The sequence below is a fragment of the Bombina bombina genome, chromosome 4 (genome assembly GCF_027579735.1).
Source record: "Bombina bombina isolate aBomBom1 chromosome 4, aBomBom1.pri, whole genome shotgun sequence".
NCBI lineage: Eukaryota > Metazoa > Chordata > Amphibia > Anura > Bombinatoridae > Bombina > Bombina bombina.
Genome location: NC_069502.1, coordinates 1,090,753,053 through 1,090,779,141, shown reverse-complemented (window position 1 = coordinate 1,090,779,141; position 26,089 = coordinate 1,090,753,053). Strand labels below are relative to the sequence as shown.

Sequence of the window (26,089 nt, the reverse complement as noted above, 5' to 3'; positions counted from 1 at the left end):
AACGCCGACATTTTTGGCGCAAAATAACGTCAAAAAAATGACGCAACTTCCGGCGACACGTATGACGCCGGAAACGAAATGAATTTTTGCGCCAAAAAAGTCCGCGCCAAGAATGACGCAATAAAATGAAGCATTTTCAGCCCCCGCGAGCCTAACAGCCCACAGGGAAAAAGTCAAATTTTTGAGGTAAGAAAAATATGATAATTAAAGCATAATCCCAAATATGAAACTGACTGTCTGGAAATAAGGAAAGTTGAACATTCTGAGTCAAGGCAAATAAATGTTTGAATACATATATTTAGAACTTTATAAATAAAGTGCCCAACCATAGCTTAGAGTGTCACAGAAAATAAGACTTACTTACCCCAGGACACTCATCTACATGTTTGTAGAAAGCCAAACCAGTACTGAAACGAGAATCAGTAGAGGAAATGGTAAATATAAGAGTATATCGTCGATCTGAAAAGGGAGGTAAGAGATGAATCTCTACGACCGATAACAGAGAACCTTATGAAATAGACCCCGTAGAAGGAGATCACTGCATTCAATAGGCAATACTCTCCTCACATCCCTCTGACATTCACTGCACGCTGAGAGGAAAACCGGGCTCCAACTTGCTGCGGAGCGCATATCAACGTAGAATCTAGCACAAACTTACTTCACCACCTCCCTTGGAGGCAAAGTTTGTAAAACTGATTTGTGGGTGTGGTGAGGGGTGTATTTATAGGCATTTTAAGGTTTGGGAAACTTTGCCCCTCCTGGTAGGAATGTATATCCCATACGTCACTAGCTCATGGACTCTTGTTAATTACATGAAAGAAATAGCTGATTACACTGTTGTATTGCCGCCTACAATGAAAGTTTATATACTTAAAAGGGACAGTCTAGTCAAAATTAAACTTTCATGATTCAGATTTTGAACAACTTTCTAATTTACTTTTATCATCAAATTAGCTTTGTTCTCTTGGTATTCTTTTTTGGAAGCTAAACCTAGGTAGGCTCAAACGAATTTCTAAACCGATGAAAACTGCCTCATCTCAGTGCATTTTGACAGTTTTTTCACAGTTAGACAGTGCTAGTTCATTTGTGTCATATAGATAACATTGTGCTCATTCTTGTGGAGTTATTTAGAGTCAGCACTGATTGGCTAAAATGCAAGTCTGTCAAAAGCACTGAGATAAGGGAGCAGTCTGTAGAGGCTTAGATTCAAGGTAATCACAGAGGTAATAAGTGTATTAATATAACCGTGTTGGTTATGCACAACTGGGGAATGGGTAATAAAGGGATTATCTTTCTTTTTAAACAATAAAACATTTAAAGTAGACTGCCCCTTTAAGTCCAGGATATTGAAAGGAAATGTAAACACAGAAAGCAGAAGAAAGTACACTCCCAATGGGGTGTAGAAGAGAACAAATACAATTATAATTTTCCACGGTTCTCTCTGAGTATTGAGCTTTGGTTTACAGACAAAATATAAGATAAGGAAGCGTGTGTGTACACAAAGTGCAGGTAAAATCAGATCTCATTAGGTCATCAATCTCAACCCATTGCAATAGGCTGTGGTTTCAAATGATAAAAACAGCTATATCATCTACACAAATAAATCTGAAAATGCAATTTTGCAATGGGCGAGAGCACAATGTTATCTATATTGCCCACATGAACAAGCAGTCTCCTGTTGTAAAAAGCAAATAAAAAACATTTAAACCTATAAAGTTCTGCCTGTTTCTACATATATTAATATAACAATGTTGGTTGTGCAAAACTGGGGAATAGGTAGTAAAGGTGTTGTCTATCTTTTTAAACAATAACAATTTTAGAGTTGACTGCCCCTTTAACACTTATGGTTATTATTGCATTATCTTTAAAGGGACAGTCTAGGACAAAATAAACTTTCATGATTCAGATAGAGCATGTCATTTTAAAGAATTTTCCAATTTACTTTTATCACCAATTTTGCTTTGTTCTCTTGGTATTCTTAGTTGAAAGCTTAACCTAGGAGGTTCATATGCTAATTTCTTAGACCTTGAAGGCCACCTCTTTTCAGAATGCATTTTAACAGTTTTTCACCACTAGAGGGTGTTAGTTCACGTATTTCATATAGATAACACTGTGCTCGTGCACGTGAAGTTATCTGGGAGCAGGCACTGATTGGCTAGACTGCAAGTCTGTCAAAAGAATTGAAATAAAGGGGCAGTTTGCAGAGGCTTAGATACAAGATAATCACATAGGTTAACTTAAAAGTATATTATTATAACTGTGTTGGTTATACAAAACTGGGGAATAGGTAATAAAGGGATTATCTTTTAAAACAATAAAAATTCTGGTGTAGACTGTCCCTTTAATTAGGTAATAGGCTTGTCAATGATATAATCATACCTGTTGCACTTTTATGATATAACAAAAGTTTGCTAGTCACTGATTTATCACCATGATATATTTTGCTTCATTTTTGGTACTCTATTGTTAATACATTTTCACCTATAATTATTAATTGGCATTATTTTTGTTCTAATTGGGAGCACACACAAAATGGCAACATTTTAATTGAGTGTTTTAGGAGTATCCAGAGTACCTTTGTATAGGTTTCCTTTTACTATACAATTACACATTGTTTTGCAAAATTGATAACAAAATCTTTAAAAAATAGTTCATTTAGTTCCCCTAATAAATGGAGAAAGTTAACAAATTGACTAATTTTGTATTTGTTCATTAGTTACTTAAAAGGGATAGTCTAGTCAAAATTAAACTTTCATGATTCAGATAGAGCATGCAATTTTAAGCAACTTTCTAATTTACTCCTATAATCAATGTTTCTTCATTCTCTTGGTATCTTTATTTGAAAAAGCAAAAATGTAAGATTAGGACCCAGACCATTTTTGGTTTAGCACCAGGGTAGCGCTTGCTGATTAGTGCTTTTTCAAATAAAGATACCAAGAGAAAGAATATAAATTAATAATAGGATTAAATTAGAATGTTTCTTAAAATTGCTTGAAAAAGCAAAAATGTAAAATTAGGAGCCGGCCCATGTTTGGTTCAGCACCTGGGTAGCGCTTGCAGATTGGTGCTTTTTCAAATAAAAGATACCAAGAGAAAGAAGAAAAAATGATAATAGGAGTAAATTAGAAAGTTGCTTAAATTGCATGCTATATGTAAATCATTAAAGTTTAATTTTGACTAGACTATCCATTTATGTCAACTAGCTAATTTCTTACGAAATTAGTCCAAACTTGTTATTTGTTTTACAAATACCAGAAACCTCAATTTCTACATATAAAAGAAATTACTATTTTAAATGCCTTTTTATGCAATGCAGTGCATAATACCTGGTATATATTACTATGTGGGGGGAAAACAACAACATTCCATATTTTGTATGTTCTACTATGGCAGAGCATGAAATGATTAATTGCTGGTGGGAATATACCAACAAATAAACCACATTAAATAAGTGAAACAAGTGCATTTAATAAATTCAGCTTTAATTAGCAGAACTGTTAATCCAAATCAATCATCTATTGTTACAAAACATTGTAATGATAGAAACCTACAAAACTATGATGGGAGGACTAGGTTGCTAATTTGAACAGTAAAGAAGTAATTTACAACTGTTTAGCTTCAGTTGTGTGAATATGACAAAATGTTTTTTTTTAATTTTTATAACCAACAGTGACGTGCGGTGAGGTCAGAGGCGTGTGTGTGTATATATATATATTCCAATAAAAAAAGCACTCGCTGGTCTTCGTAAAAAGTAACTTATTTTAAATCATCAGTATAACGACATAACGTTTCGGTGTAGCTTAACACCTTTGACAAATGTCAGGCAAAAATTAGCTTCTCAGAAAACGAAACCCCTGACATTTGACAAAGGTGTTAAGCTACACCGAAACGTTATGTCTTTTTACTGATGATTTAAAATAAAAACATAATTTATGCTTACCGGATAAATTTATTTCTCTTGTGGTGTATCCAGTCCACGGATCATCCATTACTTGTGGGATATTCTCCTTCCCAACAGGAAGTTGCAAGAGGATCACCCACAGCAGAGCTGCTATATAGCTCCTCCCCTAACTGCCATATCCAGTCATTCGACCGAAGACAAACAGAGAAAGGAGAAACCATAGGGTGCAGTGGTGACTGTAGTTTAAAATTAAAAAATGCCTGCCTTAAAATGACAGGGCGGGCCGTGGACTGGATACACCACAAGAGAAATAAATTTATCAGGTAAGCATAAATTATGTTTTCTCTTGTAAGGTGTATCCAGTCCACGGATTCATCCATTACTTGTGGGATACCAATAACAAAGCTAAAGTACACGGATGAAGGGAGGGACAAGGCAGGTACTTAAACGGAAGGTACCACTGCCTGTAGAACCTTTCTCCCAAAAATAGCCTCAGAAGAAGCAAAAGTATCAAATTTATAGAATTTTGAAAAGGTATAAAGCGAAGACCAAGTCGCCGCCTTGCAAATCTGTTCAACAGAAACCTCATTTTTAAAGGCCCATGTGGATGCCACAGCTCTAGTAGAATGAGCTGTAATCCTTTCAGGAGGCTGCTGGCCAGCAGTCTCATAAGCTATTGCGTATTATACTCCTTAGCCAAAAAGAAAGTTGCCGAAGCCTTTTGGCCTCTCCTCTGTCCAGAGTAGACAACAAACAAAGCAGATGTTTGACGAAAATCTTTATTAGCTTGTAAATAATACTTTAAAGCACGAACCACGTCAAGATTGTGTAATAGACGTTCCTTCTTTGAAGAAGGGTTAGGACACAATGATGGAACAACAATCTCCTGACTGATATTCTTATTAGATACCACCTTAGGTAAAAACCCAGGTTTGGTACGCAGAACTACCTTATCTGCATGGAAGATCAGATAAGGAGAATCACATTGTAAGGCAGATAACTCGGAAACTCTACGAGCCGAGGAAATAGCTACCAAAAAAAGAACTTTCCAAGATAAAAGTTTGATATCTATGGAATGAAGAGGTTCAAACGGAACCCTCTGAAGAACTTTAAGAACCAAATTTAAGCTCCAACGTGGAGCAACAGGTTTAAACACAGGCTTGATTCTAACCAACGCTTGAACGTCTGGAACATCAGCCAGACGCTTGTGCAAAAGAATAGACAGTGCAGAGATCTGTCCCTTCAAAGAACTAGCTGATAATCCTTTCTACAAACCCTCTTGGAGAAAAGTCAATATCCTGGGAATCCTAACCTTACTCCATGAGTAACTTTTGGATTCACACCAATAAAGATATTTACACCATATCTTAAGGTAAATTTTCCTGGTAACAGGCTTTCGTGCCTGTATTAAGGTATCAATGACAGACTCGGAGAAGCCACGCTTTGATAAAATCAAGCGTTCAGTCTCCAGGCAGTCAGCCTCAGAGAAATTAGATTTGGATGGTTGAAAGGACCTTGAAGTAGGTGGTCTTGTCTCAGCGGCAGAGTCCATGGTGGAAAGGATGACATGTCCACCAGATCTGCATACCAAGTCCTGCGTGGCCACGCAGGCGCTATCAAGATCACCGATGCTCTCTCCTGCTTGATTTTGGCAATCAGACGAGGGAGCAGAGGAAACGGTGGAAACACATAAGCCAGGTTGAAGGACCAAGGCGCTGCTAGAGCATCTATCAGCGTTGCCTTGGGGTCACTGGACCTGGATTCATAACAAGGAAGTTTGGCGTTACGGCGAGACGCCATGAGATCCAGTTCTGGTTTGCCCCAACGATGAATCAATTGTGCAAACACCTCCGGATGGAGTTCCCACTCCCCCGGATGAAAAGTCTGTTGACTTAGAAAATCCGCCTCCCAGTTCTCTACACCTGGGATATGGATAGCTGATAGGTGGCAAGAGTGAATCTGTGCCCAGCGAATTATGTTTGAGACTTCTAACATCGTTAGGGAACTCCTTGTTCCCCCTTGATGGTTGATGTAAGCCACAGTCGTGATGTTGTCCGACTGAAATCTGATGAACCTCATTGTCGCTAGCTGAGGCCAATCCTGAGGAGCATTGAATATCGCTCTTTGTTCCAGAATGTTTATTGGAAGGAGTGACTCCTCCTGAGTCCACGATCCCTGAGCCTTCAGGGAGTTCCAGACTGCCCCCCAGCCTAGAAGGCTGGCATCTGTCGTTACAATTGTCCAATCTGGCCTGCGAAAGGTCATTCCATTGGACAGATGGACCCGAGATAGCCACCAGGGAAGAGAATCCCTGGTCTCTTGATTCACATTTAGTAGAGGGGACAAATCTGTGTAATCCCCATTCCACTGACTGAGCATGCAGAGTTGCAGCGGTCTGAGATGTAGGCGTGCAAACGGCACTATGTCCATTGCCGCTACCATTAAGCCGATTACTTCCATACACTGAGCCACCGAAGGGCGAGGAGTGGAATAAAGAACACGGCAGGAATTTAGAAGTTTTGATAACCTGGACTCTGTCAGGTAATTCCTCATTTCTACAGAATCTATTAGAGTTCCCAGAAAGGAAACTCTTGTGAGAGGAGATAGAGAACTCTTTTCTTCATTCACCTTCCACCCATGCAACCTCAGAAATGCCAGAACTATGTCCGTATGAGATTTGGCAATTTGACGCCTGTATCAGAATGTCGTCTAAATAAGGGGCCACTGCTATGCCCCGCGGTCTTAGGACCGCCAGAAGTGACCCCAGAACCTTCGTAAAGATTCTTGGGGCTGTAGCTAACCCAAAGGGAAGAGCTACAAACTGGTAATGCCTGTTCAGGAAGGCAAACCTGAGAAACAGATGATGATCTTTGTGTATCGGAATGTGAAGATAAGCATCCTTTAAATCCACTGTAGTCATGTATTGACCCTCCTGGATCATAGGTAGGATGGTACGAATAGTCTCCATCTTGAATGATGGGACTCTGAGGAATCTGTTTAAGATCTTGAGATCTAAAATTGGTCTGAAGGTTCCCTCTTTTTTGGGAACCACAAACATATTTGAGTAAAATCCCTGTTCATTCATCAAAACTCTCTAAATTATCGCTTTCGTTTCATTTTTTAATTTTAATTTACCCTCCGTATTGCCGCAATTGTCCGCCCGACATTGGTTGCCTTTTGATTGACATGTTTTCGCAATTTGATATCCAATCCCTTCACTTCCCCCGGGGCGTCCTACCCCTTTTCACCTGCGCCATAATACAGTCTAGTGCAGTGATTTTTAACCTTTTTTTTGCCGTGGCACACTTTTTTACATTAAAAAATCCTGTGGTACACCACCATCCCAAAATTAAAAAAAAAATCACACATTGTAGCCTAATACAGCATATATATATATATATATATACACATACACACAAACACACACATACTGTATGTATTGTGCTGTTATACCATGCCTCCTACAAACTACCCCTGCACTGGGAGTAAAAAACAAGCAAAGTTTAAAAAATATGTCACACTGTTGTCAGTCTGCCGTAGCACACCTGAGGATCTCTCATGGCACACTGGTTGAAAAACACTGGTCTAGTGCATGCGTATAACAGCGCTTCTCTCGTTAGTCGTCATGCTCGTGCATGATCTGCGCTTGCGTGTTAGCCTGTGTCTTTGGACAGTTGTCTATACTCTGCATACAATGTAACTGCTCTGGAATGAACTGCGGAACGGAACGAAAATTTTTACGCATGCGCGAATGAAGACAGGATACGCATGCGCATATCGCATCCGTTCTTGTGCACGAGCATTGAAGTGACGACGTCAGCTTGTTCTTACGATCGCGACGTCAGTTGAGGGAAATAAGGAAGTAGACCGGGGGAGGAGTAAAGGTAACTAACAGAGATATAATATAGATATAAATAACTCGAAATTCATATCCATTTTCAGAAAAATAAGCAACTTTTATATTGGGAGGTTATTGTATACATGGGTGATGCGCAGTGGTTTGAAATTGAACTTCACTTTAAGTTGTAATTCACAAATCAATTAAAAGCTGTTGCATTGTGTTTTTAATATGTGCTGCTTTTATACAAGTTTATATTAATAAAAGGAGATGAGTAATTTAAAAAATATATGCAATTATTGCAGCTAAATGATTTTAGAAATAATGCCACTGTAAAGTAACTGGTTAAACACATAGTCAAAGGAAGACATTTAAAATTAAACTTTCATGATTGAGGTAGAGCATGCTATTTTAATAGACTTTTCTAGTTATTTATATTTTGAGAATTAGCATCAACTGTTACTGGCCCCATGTCAGCAAATCAAATTAGTTTTTGAAAGGAACATGAAAGTCATAATTACATTTCCATCATTCAGATAGAAATTGCACACAAAAAAAAAAATAAACTTTATATTTTACTTTTATTATTATGTACTTCATTCTTTTGGTATCCTTTGGTGTCCTTTGTTGAAGAGAATACCTAAGTGGGATGTGCACGGTCGTTTCTTGAACACAATATTGCAGCAGCTGTGTTGGCAGTATTGATAACTTGTCCTTTGTGTAAAACTTGTATGGTAAATTATTTCTATTTTTACAATACAGTAGTGAGCAGAGAAGAGATTGTGTATCATTCTAATTGCTTAGTAACTGGCACTGTGCCACAGAATTGTGCGAGTGTGTATGTGAGCAGAGTGTGTGTGGGTTTCAGTGAGCAGATTATGTGTGCTTTATTCTCCAAGTAATCAATACATTTCCGATGAGCTGGTGCTTTAGTGCAGTGTTTCTCAACAATGGTCCTCAAGTACCCCCAACAGGCCAGGTTTTCATTATAGCTGAATCAGTGCACAGGTAAAGTAATCAGCTGATCAGTAACTCAGTGGTTACTAACTTGCTCTCACCCATCACCTGATTATGTCACCTGTGCACTGGTTCAGCTATCATTTAAACCTGCCTAGTTGGGGGTACTTGCGGCCCTCTGTACATGTGTTTCTCCGGCGTATCATATCTAGTGCCTCACCAGCCTCTGACCTCACTGCACATCACTGATATATACAGAGCTCAAAATTTCCACTCTTTACCAGCCATTGGCGAGTGGAAATTTAATGGTGGCGAGTAAAAGTTAGTGAGTGAAAAACATAATTTATGCTTACCTGATAAATTTATTTCTCCTGTGGTGTATCCAGTCCACGGATCATCCATTACTTGTGGGATATTCTCCTTCCCAACAGGAAGTTGCAAGAGGATCACCCACAGCAGAGCTGCTATATAGCTCCTCCCCTAACTGCCGAAACAAGCCGAGAAAGGAGAAACCATAGGGTGCAGTGGTGACTGTAGTTTAAATTAAAATTTAGACCTGCCTTAAAAAGACAGGGCGGGCCGTGGACTGGATACACCACAAGAGAAATAAATTTATCAGGTAAGCATAAATTATGTTTTCTCTGTAAGGTGTATCCAGTCCACGGATCATCCATTACTTGTGGGATACCAATACCAAAGCTAAAGTACATGGATGAAGGGAGGGACAAGGCAGGCTTAAATGGAAGGAACCACTGCCTGTAGAATCTTTCTCCCAAAAATAGCCTCCGAAGAAGCAAAAGTATCAAATTTGTAAAATTTTGAAAAGGTATGAAGCGAAGACCAAGTCGCCGCCTTGCAAATCTGTTCAACAGAAGCCTCATTTTTAAAGGCCCAGGTGGAAGCCACAGCTCTAGTAGAATGAGCTATAATCCTTTCAGGGGGCTGCTGTCCAGCAGTCTCATAGGCTAAGCGTATTACGCTCCGAAGCCAAAAAGAAAGAGAGGTTGCCGAAGCTTTTTGACCTCTCCTCTGTCCAGAGTAAACAACAAATAGTGTAGATGTTTGGCGAAAATCTTTAGTAGCTTGTAAGTAAAACTTTAAAGCACGGACCACGTCCAGATTATGTAAAAGGCGTTCCTTCTTTGAAGAAGGATTAGGACACAATGATGGAACAACAATCTCTTGATTGATATTCTTGTTAGAAACTACCTTAGGTAAAAACCCAGGTTTTGTACACAGAACTACTTTATCTGAATGGAAAATCAGATAAGGAGAATCACATTGTAAGGCAGATAACTCAGAGACTCTCCGAGCCGAGGAAATAGCCATCAAAAACAGAACTTTCCAAGATAAAAGTTTGATATCAATGGAATGAAGGGGTTCAAATGGAACCCCTTGAAGAACTTTAAGAACCAAGTTTAAGCTCCATGGGGGAGCAACAGGTTTAAACACAGGCTTAATTCTAACCAAAGCCTGACAAAAAGATTGAACGTCTGGAACTTCTGCCAGACGCTTGTGCAAAAGAATAGACAGAGCAGAAATCTGTCCCTTTAAAGAACTAGCTGATAATCCTTTTTCCAAACCCTCTTGGAGAAAGGACAATATCCTAGGAATCCTAACCTTACTCCATGAGTAATTCTTGGATTCACACCAATAAAGGTATTTACGCCATATCTTATGGTAGATTTTCCTGGTGACAGGCTTTCGTGTCTGTATGAGGGTATCAATGACTGACTCGGAGAAGCCACGCTTTGATAAAATCAAGCGTTCAATCTCCATGCAGTCAGTCTCAGAGAAATTAGATTTGGATGATTGAAAGGACCTTGTAGTAGAAGGTTTTGTCTCAGAGGCAGGGTCCATGGTGGAAAGGATGACATGTCCACTAGGTCTGCATACCAGGTCCTGCGTGGTCACGCAGACGCTATCAAGATCACCGATGCTCTCTCCTGTTTGATTTTGGCAATCAGTCGAGGGAGCAGAGGAAACGGTGGAAACACATAAGCCAGGTTGAAGAACCAAGGCCCTGCTAGAGCATCTATCAGTGCCGCTTCTGGGTCCCTGGACCTGGATCCGTAACAAGGAAGCTTGGCGTTCTGGCGAGACGCCATGAGATCCAGTTTTGGTTTGCCCCAACAATGAACCAATTGAGCAAACACCTCCGGATGGAGTTCCCACTCCCCCGGATGAAAAGTCTGACGACTTAGAAAATCCACCTCCCAGTTCTCTACACCTGGGACATGGATTGCTGATAGGTGGCAAGAGTGAGTCTCTGCCCAGCGAATTATCTTGGAGACTTCTAACATCGCTAGGGAACTCCTGGTTCCCCCTTGATGGTTGATATAAGCCACAGTCGTGATGTTGTCCGACTGAAATCTGGTGAACCTCAGGGTTGCTAACTGAGGCCAAGCTAGAAGAGCATTGAATATTGCTCTTAACTCCAGAATGTTTATTGGGAGGAGTTTCTCCTCCTGAGTCCACGATCCCTGAGCCTTCAGGGAATTCCAGACTGCACCCCAACCTAGAAGGCTGGCATCTGTTGTTACAATTGTCCAATCTGGCCTGCGAAAGGTCATACCTTTGGACAGATGGACCCGAGATAGCCACCAGGGAAGAGAATCCCTGGTCTCTTGATCCAGATTTAGCAGAGGGGACAAATCTGTGTAATCCCCATTCCACTGACTGAGCTTGCATAGTTGCAGCGGTCTGAGATGTAGTCGCGCAAATGGCACTATGTCCATCGCCGCTACCATCAAGCCGATTACTTCCATACACTGAGCTACCGAAGGGCGCGGAATAGAATGAAGAACACAGCAAGATTTTAGAAGCTTTGATAACCTGGATTCTGTCAGGTAAATCTTCATTTTTACAGAATCTATCAGAGTGTCCCTAGGAAGGAGACTCTTGTGAGTGGGGATAGAGAACTCTTTTCCTCGTTCAGCTTCCACCCATGTGACCTGAGAAATGCCAGAACTATGTCCGTATGTGACTTAGCAATCTTAAAGCTTGACGCCTGTATCAGGATGTCGTCCAAATAAGGGGCCACTGATATACCTTGTGGTCTTAGGACCGCCAGATGCGATCCCAGAACCTTTGTAAAGATTCTTGGAGCTGTAGCTAACCCGAAGGGAAGAGCCACAAATTGGTAATGCCTGTCCAGAAAGGCAAACCTTAGGAACCGATGATGATCTTTGTGAATCGGTATGTGAAGGTAAGCATCCTTCAAATCCACTGTGGTCATGTACTGACCCTCCTGGATCATAGATAGGATGGTCCTAATAGTTTCCATTTTGAACGATGGAACTCTGAGGAATTTGTTTAAGATCTTTAGATCCAAAATGGGTCTGAAGGTTCCCTCTTTTTTGGGAACCACAAACAGATTTGAATAAAAACCCTGTCTCTGTTCCGACTGTGGAACTGGACAGATGTCTCCCATAACTAGGAGGTCTTGCACACAGCGTAAGAATGCCTCTTTCTTTATCTGGTTTACAGATAATCTCAAAAGGTGAAATCTCCCTTAAAGAGGGGAAGCTTTGAAGTCCAGAAGATATCCCCGAGATATGATCTCCAACGCCTAGGGATCCTGAACATCTCTTGCCCACGCCTGGGCGAAGAGAGAAAGTCTGCCCCCTACTAGATCCGTTACCGGATAGGGGGCCGTTCCTTCATGCTGTATTAGAGGCAGCAGCAGGCTTTCTGGCCTGCTTGCCTTTGTTCCAGGACTGGTTAGGTTTCCAGCCCGGCTTGGATTGAGCAAAAGTTCCCTCTTGTCTTGTAGCAGAGGAAGTTGATGCTGCACCTGCCTTGAAGTTTCGAAAGGCACGAAAATTAGACTGTTTGGCCTTTGATTTGGCCCTGTCTTGAGGAAGGGTATGACCCTTACCTCCAGTAATGTCAACAATAATTTCCATAAAACCAGGCCCGAATAGGGTCTGCCCCTTGAAGGGAATGTTAAGTAATTTAGACTTTGAAGTCACGTCAGCTGACCCAAGATTTAAGACATAGCGCCCTACGCGCCTGGATGGCGAATCCAGAATTCTTAGCCGTTAGTTTAGTCAAATGAATAATGGCGTCAGAAACAAAAGAATTAGCTAGCTTAAGTGTTCAAAGCTTGTCAAGTATTTCAGTCAATGGAGTAGCTGTCCGAAAAGGCCTCTTCCAGAGACTCAAACCAGAACGCTGCAGCAGCAGTGACAGGCGCAATGCATGCAAGGGGCTGCAGGATAAAACCTTGTTGAATAAACATTTTCTTAAGGTAACCTAATTTTTTATCCATTGGTTCTGAAAAAGCACAACTGTCCTCGACAGGGATAGTGGTACGCTTTGCTAAAGTAGAAACTGCTCCCTCCACCTTAGGGACCGTCTGCCGTAAGTCCAGTGGGGTGGCGTCTATTGGAAACATTTTTCTAAAAATAGGAGGGGGGGAAAACGGCACACCGGGTCTATCCCACTCCTTATTAATGATTTCTGTAAACCTTTTAGGTATTGGAAAAACATCAGTACACACCGGCACTGCATAGTATTTATCCAGTCTACACAATTTCTCTGGTACTGCAATTGTGTCATGGTCATTCAGAGCAGCTAACACCTCCCCAAGCAATACACAGAGGTTCTCAAGCTTAAATTTAAAAGTAGAAATATCTGAATCAGGTTTCCCCGAATCAGAAATGTCACCCACAGACTGAGGCTCTCCTTCCTCAGCTTCTGCATATTGTGACGCAGTATCAGACATGGGCCTTAAGGCATCTGCGCGCTCTGTACTACGTCTAACCCCAGAGCTATCGCGATTTCCTCTGAATTCCGGCAGTCTGGCTAATACCGCTGACAGGGTATTATCCATGATTGCCGCCATGTCCTGCAAAGTAATCGCTATGGGCGTCTTTGATGTACTTGGCGCCATTTTAGCGTGAGTCCCTTGAGCGGGAGTCAAAGGGTCTGACACGTGGGGAGAGTTAGTCGGCATAACTTCCCCCTCGCCAGAATCCTCTGGTGATAAATTTTTTAAAGATAAAAGCTGATCTTTATTGTTTAGAGTGAAATCAATACATTTAGTACATATTCTCATATGGGGTTCCACCATGGCATTTAAACATAATGAACAAGGAGTTTCCTCTATGTCAAACATGTTTATACAGACTAGCAATGAGACTAGCAAGCTTGGAAAACACTTTACATCAAGTTAAACAAGCAATATAAAAAACGTTACTGTGCCTTTAAGGGAAACAAATTTTCTTTCATGTAATTAGCAAGAGTCCATGAGCTAGTGACGTATGGGATATACATTCCTACCAGGAGGGGCAAAGTTTCCCAAACCTCAAAATGCCTATAAATACACCCCTCACCACACCCACAATTCAGTTTTACAAACTTTGCCTCCTATGGAGGTGGTGAAGTAAGTTTGTGCTAGATTCTACGTTGATATGCGCTCCGCAGCAAGTTGGAGCCCGGTTTTCCTCTCAGCGTGCAGTGAATGTCAGAGGGATGTGAGGAGAGTATTGCCTATTTGAATGCAGTGATCTCCTTCTACGGGGTCTATTTCATAGGTTCTCTGTTATCGGTCGTAGAGATTCATCTCTTACCTCCCTTTTCAGATCGACGATATACTCTTATTTATATACCATTACCTCTGCTGATTTTCGTTTCAGTACTGGTTTGGCTTTCTACAAACATGTAGATGAGTGTCCTGGGGTAAGTAAATCTTATTTTCTGTGACACTCTAAGCTATGGTTGGGCACTTTATTTATAAAGTTCTAAATATATGTATTCAAACATTTATTTGCCTTGACTCAGGATGTTCCACATTCCTTATTTTCAGACAGTCAGTTTCATATTTGGGATAATGCATTTGAATCAATCATTTTTTTCTTACCTTAAAAAATTTGACTCTTTTTTGCCTGTGGGCTGTTAGGCTCGCGGGGGCTGAAAATGATTCATTTTATTGCGTCATTCTTGGCGCAGACTTTTTTGGCGCAAAAAATCTTTTCTGTTTCCGGCGTCATACGTGTCGCCGGAAGTTGCGTCATTTTTTTGACGTCCTTTTGCGCCAAAAATGTCGGCGTTCCGGATGTGGCGTCATTTTTGGCGCCAAAAAGCATTTAGGCGCTAAATTTATTTGGCGCTAAAAAAATATGGGCGTCGCTTTTGTCTCCACATTATTTCAGTCTCATTTTTTCTTTGCTTCTGGTTACTAGAAGCTTGTTTATTGGCATTTTTTCCCATTCCTGAAACTGTCATTTAAGGAATTTGATCAATTTTGCTTTATATGTTGTTTTTTCTCTTACATATTGCAAGATGTCTCACGTTGCATCTGAGTCAGAAGATACTTCAGGAAAATCGCTGTCTAGTGCTGGAACTACCAAAGCTAAGTGTATCTGCTGTAAACTTTTGGTAGCTATTCCTCCGGCTGTTGTTTGTACTAATTGTCATGACAAACTTGTTAATGCAGATAATATTTCCTTTAGTAATGTACCATTGCCTGTTGCAGTTCCTTCAACATCTAAGGTGCAGAATGTTCCTGATAACATAAGAGATTTTGTTTCTGAATCCATCAAGAAGGCTATGTCTGTTATTTCTCCTTCTAGTAAACATAAAAAATCTTTTAAAACTTCTCTCTCTACAGATGAATTTTTAAATGAACATCATCATTCTGATTCTGATGACTCTTCTGGTTCAGAGGATTCTGTCTCAGAGATTGATGCTGATAAATCTTCATATTTATTTAAAATGGAATTTATTCGTTCTTTACTTAAAGAACTACTAATTGCTTTAGAAATAGAGGATTCTGGTCCTCTTGATACTAATTCTAAACGTTTAGATAAGGTATTTAAATCTCCTGTGGTTATTCCAGAAGTTTTTCCTGTTCCTAGTTCTATTTCTGAAGTAATTTCCAGAGAATGGGATAAATTGGGTAATTCATTTACTCCTTCTAAACGTTTTAAGCAATTATATCCTGTGCCGTCTGACAGATTAGAATTTTGGGACAAAATCCCTAAAGTTGATGGGGCTATTTCTACCCTTGCTAAACGTACTACTAGGAGCAGTTTCAGTTTGGAAACCATCTCCAGTCTGGAATAAATCCAAGCCTTCTAGAAAGGCAAAGCCTGCTTCTAAGTCCACATGAAGGTGCGGCCCTCATTCCAGCTCAGCTGGTAGGGGGCAGGTTACGTTTTTTCAAAGAAATTTGGATCAATTCTCTTCACAATCTTTGGATTCAGAACATTGTTTCAGAAGGGTACAGAATTGGTTTCAAGATGAGACCTCCTGCAAAGAGATTTTTTCTTTCCCGTGTCCCAGTAAATCCAGTGAAAGCTCAAGCATTTCTGAATTGTGTTTCAGATCTAGAGTTGGCTGGAGTAATTATGCCAGTTCCGGTTCTGGAACAGGGGATGGGGTTTTATTCAAATATCTTCATTGTACCAAAGAAGGAGAATTCCTTCAGACCAGTTCTGGATCTAAAAATATTGAATCGTTATGTAAGAATACCAACGTTCAAGATGGTAACTGTAAGGACTATCTTGCCTTTTGTTCAGCAAGGGCATTATATGTCCACAATAGATTTACAGGATGCATATCTGCATATTCCGATTCATCCGGATCATTATCAGTTCCTGAGATTCTCTTTTCTGGACAAGCATTACCAGTTTGTGGCTCTGCCGTTTGGCCTAGCTACAGCTCCAAGAATTTTTACAAAGGTTCTCGGTGCCCTTCTGTCTGTAATCAGAGAACAGGGTATTGTGGTATTTCCTTATTTGGACGATATCTTGGTACTTGCTCAGTCTTTACATTTAGCAGAATCTCATACGAATCGACTTGTGTTGTTTCTTCAAGATCATGGTTGGAGGATCAATTCACCAAAAAGTTCATTGATTCCTCAGACAAGGGTAACCTTTCTGGGTTTCCAGATAGATTCAGTGTCCATGACTCTGTCTTTAACAGACAAGAGACGTCTAAAATTGATTTCAGCTTGTCGAAACCTTCAGTCACAATCATTCCCTTCGGTAGCCTTATGCATGGAAATTCTAGGTCTTATGACTGCTGCATCGGACGCGATCCCCTTTGCTCGTTTTCACATGCGACCTCTTCAGCTCTGTATGCTGAATCAATGGTGCAAGGATTACACAAAGATGTCTCAATTAATATCTTTAAAACCGATTGTACGACACTCTCTAACGTGGTGGACAGATCACCATCGTTTAATTCAGGGGGCTTCTTTTGTGCTTCCGACCTGGACTGTAATTTCAACAGATGCAAGTCTCATAGGTTGGGGAGCTGTGTGGGGATCTCTGACGGCACAAGGAGTTTGGGAATCTCAGGAGGTGAGATTACCGATCAATATTTTGGAACTCCGTGCAATTTTCAGAGCTCTTCAGTCTTGGCCTCTTCTGAAGAGGGAATCGTTCATTTGCTTTCAGACAGACAATGTCACAACTGTGGCATACATCAATCATCAAGGAGGGACTCACAGTCCTCTGGCTATGAAAGAAGTTTCTCGAATTCTGGTTTGGGCGGAATCCAGCTCCTGTCTAATCTCTGCGGTTCATATCCCAGGTATAGACAATTGGGAAGCGGATTATCTCAGTCGCCAAACGTTGCATCCGGGCGAATGGTCTCTTCACCCAGAGGTATTTCTTCAGATTGTTCAAATGTGGGAGAAATAGATCTGATGGCGTCTCATCTAAACAAGAAACTTCCCAGGTATCTGTCCAGATCCCGGGATCCTCAGGCGGAAGCAGTGGATGCATTATCACTTCCTTGGAAGTATCATCCTGCCTATATCTTTCCGCCTCTAGTTCTTCTTCCAAGAGTAATCTCCAAGATTCTGAAGGAATGCTCGTTTGTTCTGCTGGTAGCTCCGGCATGGCCTCACAGGTTTTGGTATGCGGATCTTGTCCGGATGGCCTCCTGCCATCCGTGGACTCTTCCGCTACGACCAGACCTTCTGTCGCAAGGTCCTTTTTTCCATCAGGATCTCAAATCCTTAAATTTAAAGGTATGGAGATTGAACGCTTGATTCTTGGTCAAAGAGGTTTCTCTGACTCTGTGATTAATACTATGTTACAGGCTCGTAAATCTGTATCTAGAGAGATATATTATAGAGTCTGGAAGACTTATATTTCTTGGTGTCTTTCTCATCATTTTTCTTGGCATTCTTTTAGAATCCCGAGAATTTTACAGTTTCTTCAGGATGGTTTAGATAAAGGTTTATCCGCAAGTTCTTTGAAAGGACAAATCTCTGCTCTTTCTGTTCTTTTTCACAGAAAGATTGCTGATCTTCCTGATATTCATTGTTTTGTACAAGCTTTGGTTCGTATAAAACCTGTCATTAAGTCAATTTCTCCACCTTGGAGTTTGAATTTGGTTCTGGGGGCTCTTCAAGCTCCTCCGTTTGAACCTATGCATTCATTGGACATTAAATTACTTTCTTGGAAAGTTTTGTTCCTTTTGGCAATCTCTTCTGCCAGAAGAGTTTCTGAATTATCTGCTCTTTCTTTGAGTCTCCTTTTCTGATTTTTCATCAGGATAAGGCGGTGTTGCGAACTTCTTTTGAATTTTTACCTCAAGTTGTGAATTCCAACAACATTAGTAGAGAAATTGTGGTTCCTTCATTATGTCCTAATCCTAAGAATTCTAAGGAGAAATCGTTGCATTCTTTGGATGTTGTTAGAGCTTTGAAATATTATGTTGAAGCTACTAAGTCTTTCCGAAAGACTTCTAGTTTATTTGTTATCTTTTCCGGTTCTAGAAAAGGCCAGAAAGCTTCTGCCATTTCTTTGGCATCTTGGTTGAAATCTTTAATTCATCTTGCCTATGTTGAGTCGGGTAAAACTCCGCCTCAAAGGATTACAGCTCATTCTACTAGGTCAGTTTCTACTTCCTGGGCGTTTAGGAATGAAGCTTCGATTGATCAGATTTGCAAAGCAGCAACTTGGTCCTCTTTGCATACTTTTACTAAATTCTACCATTTTGATGTCTTTTCTTCTTCTGAAGCAGTTTTTGGTAGAAAAGTACTTCAGGCAGCGGTTTCAGTTTGAATCTTCTGCTTATGTTTTTTCTTTAAACTTTATTTTGGGTGTGGATTATTTTCAGCAGGAATTGGCTGTCTTTATTTTATCCCTCCCTCTCTAGTGACTCTTGCGTGGAAAGATCCACATCTTGGGTAATCATTATCCCATACGTCACTAGCTCATGGACTCTTGCTAATTACATGAAAGAAAACATAATTTATGCAAGAACTTACCTGATAAATTCATTTCTTTCATATTAGCAAGAGTCCATGAGGCCCGCCCTTTTTTTGTGGTGGTTATGATTTTTGTATAAAGCACAATTATTCCAATTCCTTATTTTATATGCTTTCGCACTTTTTTATCACCCCACTTCTTGGCTATTCGTTAAACTGAATTGTGGGTGTGGTGAGGGGTGTATTTATAGGCATTTTGAGGTTTGGGAAACTTTGTCCCTCCTGGTAGGAATGTATATCCCATACGTCACTAGCTCATGGACTCTTGCTAATATGAAAGAAATGAATTTATCAGGTAAGTTCTTACATAAATTATGTTTTGCTAAAATTTGAAATAACAGTGAAAAAAGGCAGTTAAACTAACGAAATTTTTACAGTGTATGTAACAAGTTAGCAGAGCATTGTACCCACTTGCAAATGGATGATTAACCCCTTAATACAAAAAACGGATTAACAAATTGAAAAAACGTTTTTTAAACAGTCACAACAACTGCCACAGCTTCACTGTGGCTTTACCTTCCTCAATATATGACTTTTGAAGCCTTTTGAGCCCTTCAGAGATGTCCTAAAGCATGCAGGGGACTGCTGAGGGAAGCTGAATGTCTCTGCCTGTAATTTTAACTAGGCCCCTCCCACTCGTATTACAACAGTGGAAAGCCTCAGGAAACAGTTTCTAGGCAAAAATCAAGCCAGCCATGGGGAAAAAACTAGGCCCCAATAATAAGTTTTATCACCAAAGCATATATAAAAACGATTAAACATGCCAGCAAACGTTTTATATTGCACATTAATCAGAGTATATACCCCTGATAGCAAGCCTGATACTAGTCGCTATTAAATCACTGTATTTAGGCTTAACTTACATTAATCCGGTATCAGCAGCTTTTTTCTAGCAAATTCCATCCCTAGAAAAACTTAAACTGCACATACCTTATTGCAGGATAACCTGCACGAAATTCTCCCTATGAAGTTACCTGACTCCTCAGACATATGTGAGAACAGCAGTGGATCTTAGTTACTTCTGCTAAGATCATAGAAAAACGCAGGCAGATTCTACTTCTAAATGCTGCCTGAGATAAAATAGTACAACTCCGGTACCATTTAAAAACAAACTTTTGATTGAAGAAAAAACTAACTATATTACACCACTTTCCTCTTACTACCTCCAGCTATGTTGAGAGCTTGAATGACTGGATATGGCAGTTAGGGGAGGAGCTATATAGCAGCTCTGCTGTGGGTGATCCTCTTGCAACTTCCTGTTGGGAAGGAGAATATCCCACATGTAATGGATGATCCGTGGACTGGATACACCTTACAAGAGAAAAATGTACACTCCTTTTGCCGCATTGACAAACACATATTGGGGTTTTTTGCTCAACATATTATCTGAAGGGAGGCTATATAGCCTAGATAGTGCAAGGATATGTTATTACTCTAGGGCTGTAGGAGAACCATTAGTGCTTGGATTGTTACTTCTGAGAGGGTAAATGGGGTAGAGAGAGAGAGATTGGAGAGTAAAAGTGAAAGTGGAGAAGAAAACAGCTTTAAGATAGAGAGTGGGGAAAAAAAGAAAGTAAAATAAGAGAGATAAGGGAGATAGTAAAAAGAGAGAATAAAGAGAGGAGGGAGGGGAGAAAGAGTTAAGAGAGAGAAGAAGGGATTCATGGTCTGCTATGACTTTCCATGACTGTCCGCACTCTCTTTCTCCACTCTCTCACTTCAACAACTTCCTATTTCTATCCAGCTGTTGTCTTACCCAGAAACATTGCTAACTGCTATGCACTCATTTTTGTCAATCTATTATTGTATGTAGCATTATTTAATTTAAGGTATAATATAAAAAAATATTAAAAATGACTGCACAATAATGTGTTTCACAATGGCTAAACATATGCAAAGAGGGGGTGGAATAGTGGGTGTGATGTGGGCAGGATCAGAAGTGGCGAGTAATATTTTGGCATGGCTAGTAGATTATGACCTAAAATTTTGAGCAATATATATATATATATATATATATATATATATATATATATATATATATATATATATATATATATATATATATATACACATATACACACACACATAACACTTAGTGGGAAACTAAATCCTGTGAAGTTATTTTATCAGCTCATTTAGAAAAGTCTCTAGCAGGCCTCAGCAAAAGTGATCAGCTTTTAAAAACCCAGGGAAGACTGGTTTACAACACTGTATTCACTTTACTTTATAAAGACTTGCACTTAAAACTTAAATATAAAAACAACCAATATTTGTAAAAAAAAAATAAAAAAATATATATATATACAGTATACACACACACACACACACACACATATATATATATATATATATATATATATATATATATATATATATATATATATATATATACACACACACACACATACATATCATGCTCAGGTTAGTCTTTGCTTTCCATGCATAGTTATATCCAACATTTATTTAGTGTTTATTATTCCTTTAAAAATAGGAAAACTTTGTACTAGAAAAACATTTAAAAAAATAATAAAAAAAAAAACCTCAAGGCTCCTCGGATTTATCTAGTTCCTTCTTAAAGTGTTAGCAGCTCAGATTGAAAATCATTAAGAAACTCTTGCATCTTAAAGCTCTTATGGTACCCATATTGACTAATTACAAACCGAATGGGACTACAGAAGCAGGCTTTTTAAAGCTAAGGGTGATTCTCACTTACAGATCAATTACAAAGTGTAGGACTATACAAAACAATAGCAGCGGAGAACGTTCCTATAAGTGGGGTCTGAACTTAGACTATAGTATGACAGCAAATAAGGCTTTATTCATTATCTATCAAAACATGGTAGGGCCTCTGATAGTATTGTCATCATAATACCCGTCACTCATTAGCTTTTCTTACAATGTTTAGAGTAACCATAGTCTCTATTTGGATGAAAAGGCAGCACTACAGGAAGACATAATTAAATACTTATGTTAGCTAAATGTTCTTGTAAGTGCTACCAAAAAGGCTTTTATCGTGCCTTCTTGTAGGTATATTTTTTCCCCACTGAAAAAAGGATTCTGTACTTACAGATTAGATATGTCCAAGCAGTAATGTGATGACATGAATTAGACATTGTTAGAGTATATAATGAAAATGACATTTGTACTCCTTCAACTGCTAGGATAACCACTTATTTTAATAGTGAAATTGCTCAAACACATGTTCTTTAAAGAGCTTGCAAAACAAAAAATATCTAATTTTATTTAATACCTGAAAGATAACTTGAGGACCTGGATGTTTTCAAACAATTTTACAAATATCCATTACCCTACATCATCCAGCAGAATAAGCAATTTAAGAAAAAATATTTAGAACTTTTAATTAAGTGAATACTCAAAATGTACAATTAAAGCTCAAATCTGTTTGAAAAATAAAATTGTTCCTAGGAAATTACAACAGTTATGTAAAATGTTCATCAAGTTGGCAAGCTGAATCGCTTACAGGTCCCCTATCAATAGTATGGACCAGGGTAAACAAACATGTCCTCCAGTTCTACAAGAGACCAAGTGTTGAAGATACTGTTTATTAGTGGCTTGTTCAATTTGCAAAAGCTGTATAGAAAGGACGAGCATTTGCGCCCTGAAATGATATTTTTAAACAGAAACGAAACATAAAATGTTTCTCACAATTCAGATAGACCAAAGAATTTTTAAAAATGTTCCAATTTCTTTCTATTAGCAAATTTGTATCAGTCTCTTGGTAACATTTGATGAAGGAGCAGCAAAGCGCTGTTGGGAGCCAACTGAACACATCAGATGAGCCACACAAACGTCATATGTCCAGTCATCAATCAGCAGTGCACTGCAAGTCCATAGCCTACCTAGGTATGCTTTTCAACAATTGATATCAAGAAAACAATGCATATTAGAAAAAAGAAGTAAATTGAAAAGTTGTATAAAATCACATTCTCTAAGACATTTAGGGGACAGTAAAATTATTTAAACAAAGACATACATTAGTATTACGTTTTTAATTTCATTTGGAATATATAAAAAAGCAATATATGCTTCACATTATTTTGCTACATACCTTTCTGAAGCAACTCTGTATCTCCTTTTTCTACCAGCCGACAAAGTATGTCATGTAACCGAGGCATGCAATTGTATTTTTTGCTGCAGCTGAGCAGGGTGTCTAGGGCACTTGCAATGTCGTCTCTAAAGCAAGTAAAATGAGAATGGAATAAATAATAGTTTTATATAATGCTCACCAGAATGTAACATTTAGTAACTTGATTCACAAATCATTTGTTAAAACGCCTACCAAAGGGATTATCACTTAGACTTAGATATATTAGAAAACATACTGATATATCGAGTTATTTTAAGACTTAAACTTGTTAACCAAGAAGTAGAATTTTGAATGTGAACTCGCACAAGTAAACTTTTTAAATTTCAGGCACGTGTTAATCCCCATCTTTTTGTACTAAAAACGTTAATGCAGTTCATTTTAAATACATTTGAGAAAAAAAAAAATAGAAAACAGAATTTATGTTTACCTGATAAATTACTTTCTCCAACGGTGTGTCCGGTCCACGGCGTCATCCTTACTTGTGGGATATTCTCTTCCCCAACAGGAAATGGCAAAGAGCCCAGCAAAGCTGGTCACATGATCCCTCCTAGGCTCCGCCTACCCCAGTCATTCGACCGACGTTAAGGAGGAATATTTGCATAGGAGAAACCATATGAAACCGTGGTGACTGTAGTTAAAGAAAATAAATTATCAGACCTGATTAAAAAACCAGGGCGGGCCGTGGACCGGACACACCGTTGGAGAAAGTAATTTATCAGGTAAACATAAATTCTGTTTTCTCCAACATAGGTGTGTCCGGTCCACGGCGTCATCCTTACTTGTGGGAACCAATACCAAAGCTTTAGGACACGGATGATGGGAGGGAGCAAATCAGGTCACCTAGATGGAAGGCACCACGGCTTGCAAAACCTTTCTCCCAAAAATAGCCTCAGAAGAAGCAAAAGTATCAAACTTGTAAAATTTGGTAAAAGTGTGCAGTGAAGACCAAGTCGCTGCCCTACATATCTGATCAACAGAAGCCTCATTCTTGAAGGCCCATGTGGAAGCCACAGCCCTAGTGGAATGAGCTGTGATTCTTTCGGGAGGCTGCCGTCCGGCAGTCTCGTAAGCCAATCTGATGATGCTTTTAATCCAAAAAGAGAGAGAGGTAGAAGTTGCTTTTTGACCTCTCCTTTTACCGGAATAAACAACAAACAAGGAAGATGTTTGTCTAAAATCCTTTGTAGCATCTAAATAGAATTTTAGAGCGCGAACAACATCCAAATTGTGCAACAAACGTTCCTTCTTCGAAACTGGTTTCGGACACAGAGAAGGTACGATAATCTCCTGGTTAATGTTTTTGTTAGAAACAACTTTTGGAAGAAAACCAGGTTTAGTACGTAAAACCACCTTATCTGCATGGAACACCAGATAAGGAGGAGAACACTGCAGAGCAGATAATTCTGAAACTCTTCTAGCAGAAGAAATTGCAACCAAAAACAAAACTTTCCAAGATAATAACTTAATATCAACGGAATGTAAGGGTTCAAACGGAACCCCCTGAAGAACTGAAAGAACTAAGTTGAGACTCCAAGGAGGAGTCAAAGGTTTGTAAACAGGCTTGATTCTAACCAGAGCCTGAACAAAGGCTTGAACATCTGGCACAGCTGCCAGCTTTTTATGAAGTAACACAGACAAGGCAGAAATCTGTCCCTTCAGGGAACTTGCAGATAATCCTTTTTCCAATCCTTCTTGAAGGAAGGATAGAATCTTAGGAATCTTAACCTTGTCCCAAGGGAATCCTTTAGATTCACACCAACAGATATATTTTTTCCAAATTTTGTGGTAAATCTTTCTAGTTACAGGCTTTCTGGCCTGAACAAGAGTATCGATAACAGAATCTGAGAACCCTCGCTTCGATAAGATCAAGCGTTCAATCTCCAAGCAGTCAGCTGGAGTGAGACCAGATTCGGATGTTCGAACGGACCTTGAACAAGAAGGTCTCGTCTCAAAGGTAGCTTCCATGGTGGAGCCGATGACATATTCACCAGAACTGCATACCAAGTCCTGCGTGGCCACGCAGGAGCTATCAAGATCACCGACGCCCTTTCCTGATTGATCCTGGCTACCAGCCTGGGGATGAGAGGAAACGGCGGGAATACATAAGCTAGTTTGAAGGTCCAAGGTGCTACTAGTGCATCCACTAGAGCCGCCTTGGGATCCCTGGATCTGGACCCGTAGCAAGGAACTTTGAAGTTCTGACGAGAGGCCATCAGATCCATGTCTGGAATGCCCCACAGTTGAGTGACTTGGGCAAAGATTTCCGGATGGAGTTCCCACTCCCCCGGATGCAATGTCTGACGACTCAGAAAATCCGCTTCCCAATTTTCCACTCCTGGGATGTGGATAGCAGACAGGTGGCAGGAGTGAGACTCCGCCCATAGAATGATTTTGGTCACTTCTTCCATCGCCAGGGAACTCCTTGTTCCCCCCTGATGGTTGATGTACGCAACAGTTGTCATGTTGTCTGATTGAAACCGTATGAACTTGGCCCTCGCTAGCTGAGGCCAAGCCTTGAGAGCATTGAATATCGCTCTCAGTTCCAGAATATTTATCGGTAGAAGAGATTCTTCCCGAGACCAAAGACCCTGAGCTTTCAGGGATCCCCAGACCGCGCCCCAGCCCATCAGACTGGCGTCGGTCGTGACAATGACCCACTCTGGTCTGCGGAAGGTCATCCCTTGTGACAGGTTGTCCAGGGACAGCCACCAACGGAGTGAGTCTCTGGTCCTCTGATTTACTTGTATCCTCGGAGACAAGTTTGTATAGTCCCCATTCCACTGACTGAGCATGCACAGTTGTAATGGTCTTAGATGAATGCGCGCAAAAGGAACTATGTCCATTGCCGCTACCATCAAACCTATCACTTCCATGCACTGCGCTATGGAAGGAAGAGGAACGGAATGAAGTATCCGACAAGAGTCTAGAAGTTTTGTTTTTCTGGCCTCTGTCAGAAAAATCCTCATTTCTAAGGAGTCTATTATTGTCCCCAAGAAGGGAACCCTTGTTGACGGAGATAGAGAACTCTTTTCCACGTTCACTTTCCATCCG

At 39.9% G+C, this 26,089-nt stretch overlaps 1 protein-coding gene across 1 annotated transcript in view; it reads right to left on the bottom strand.

Moving 5' to 3' along the window:
• The window catches only part of LRPPRC (leucine rich pentatricopeptide repeat containing), a gene marked incomplete in the record, with an annotated part of 877,407 nt that overhangs the window by 375,109 nt on the left and 476,209 nt on the right, over window positions 1-26,089 (bottom strand). The window contains 1 exon segment of the mRNA XM_053712282.1: window positions 23,000-23,124. Coding sequence (XP_053568257.1) covers window positions 23,000-23,124 — 125 coding nt within the window.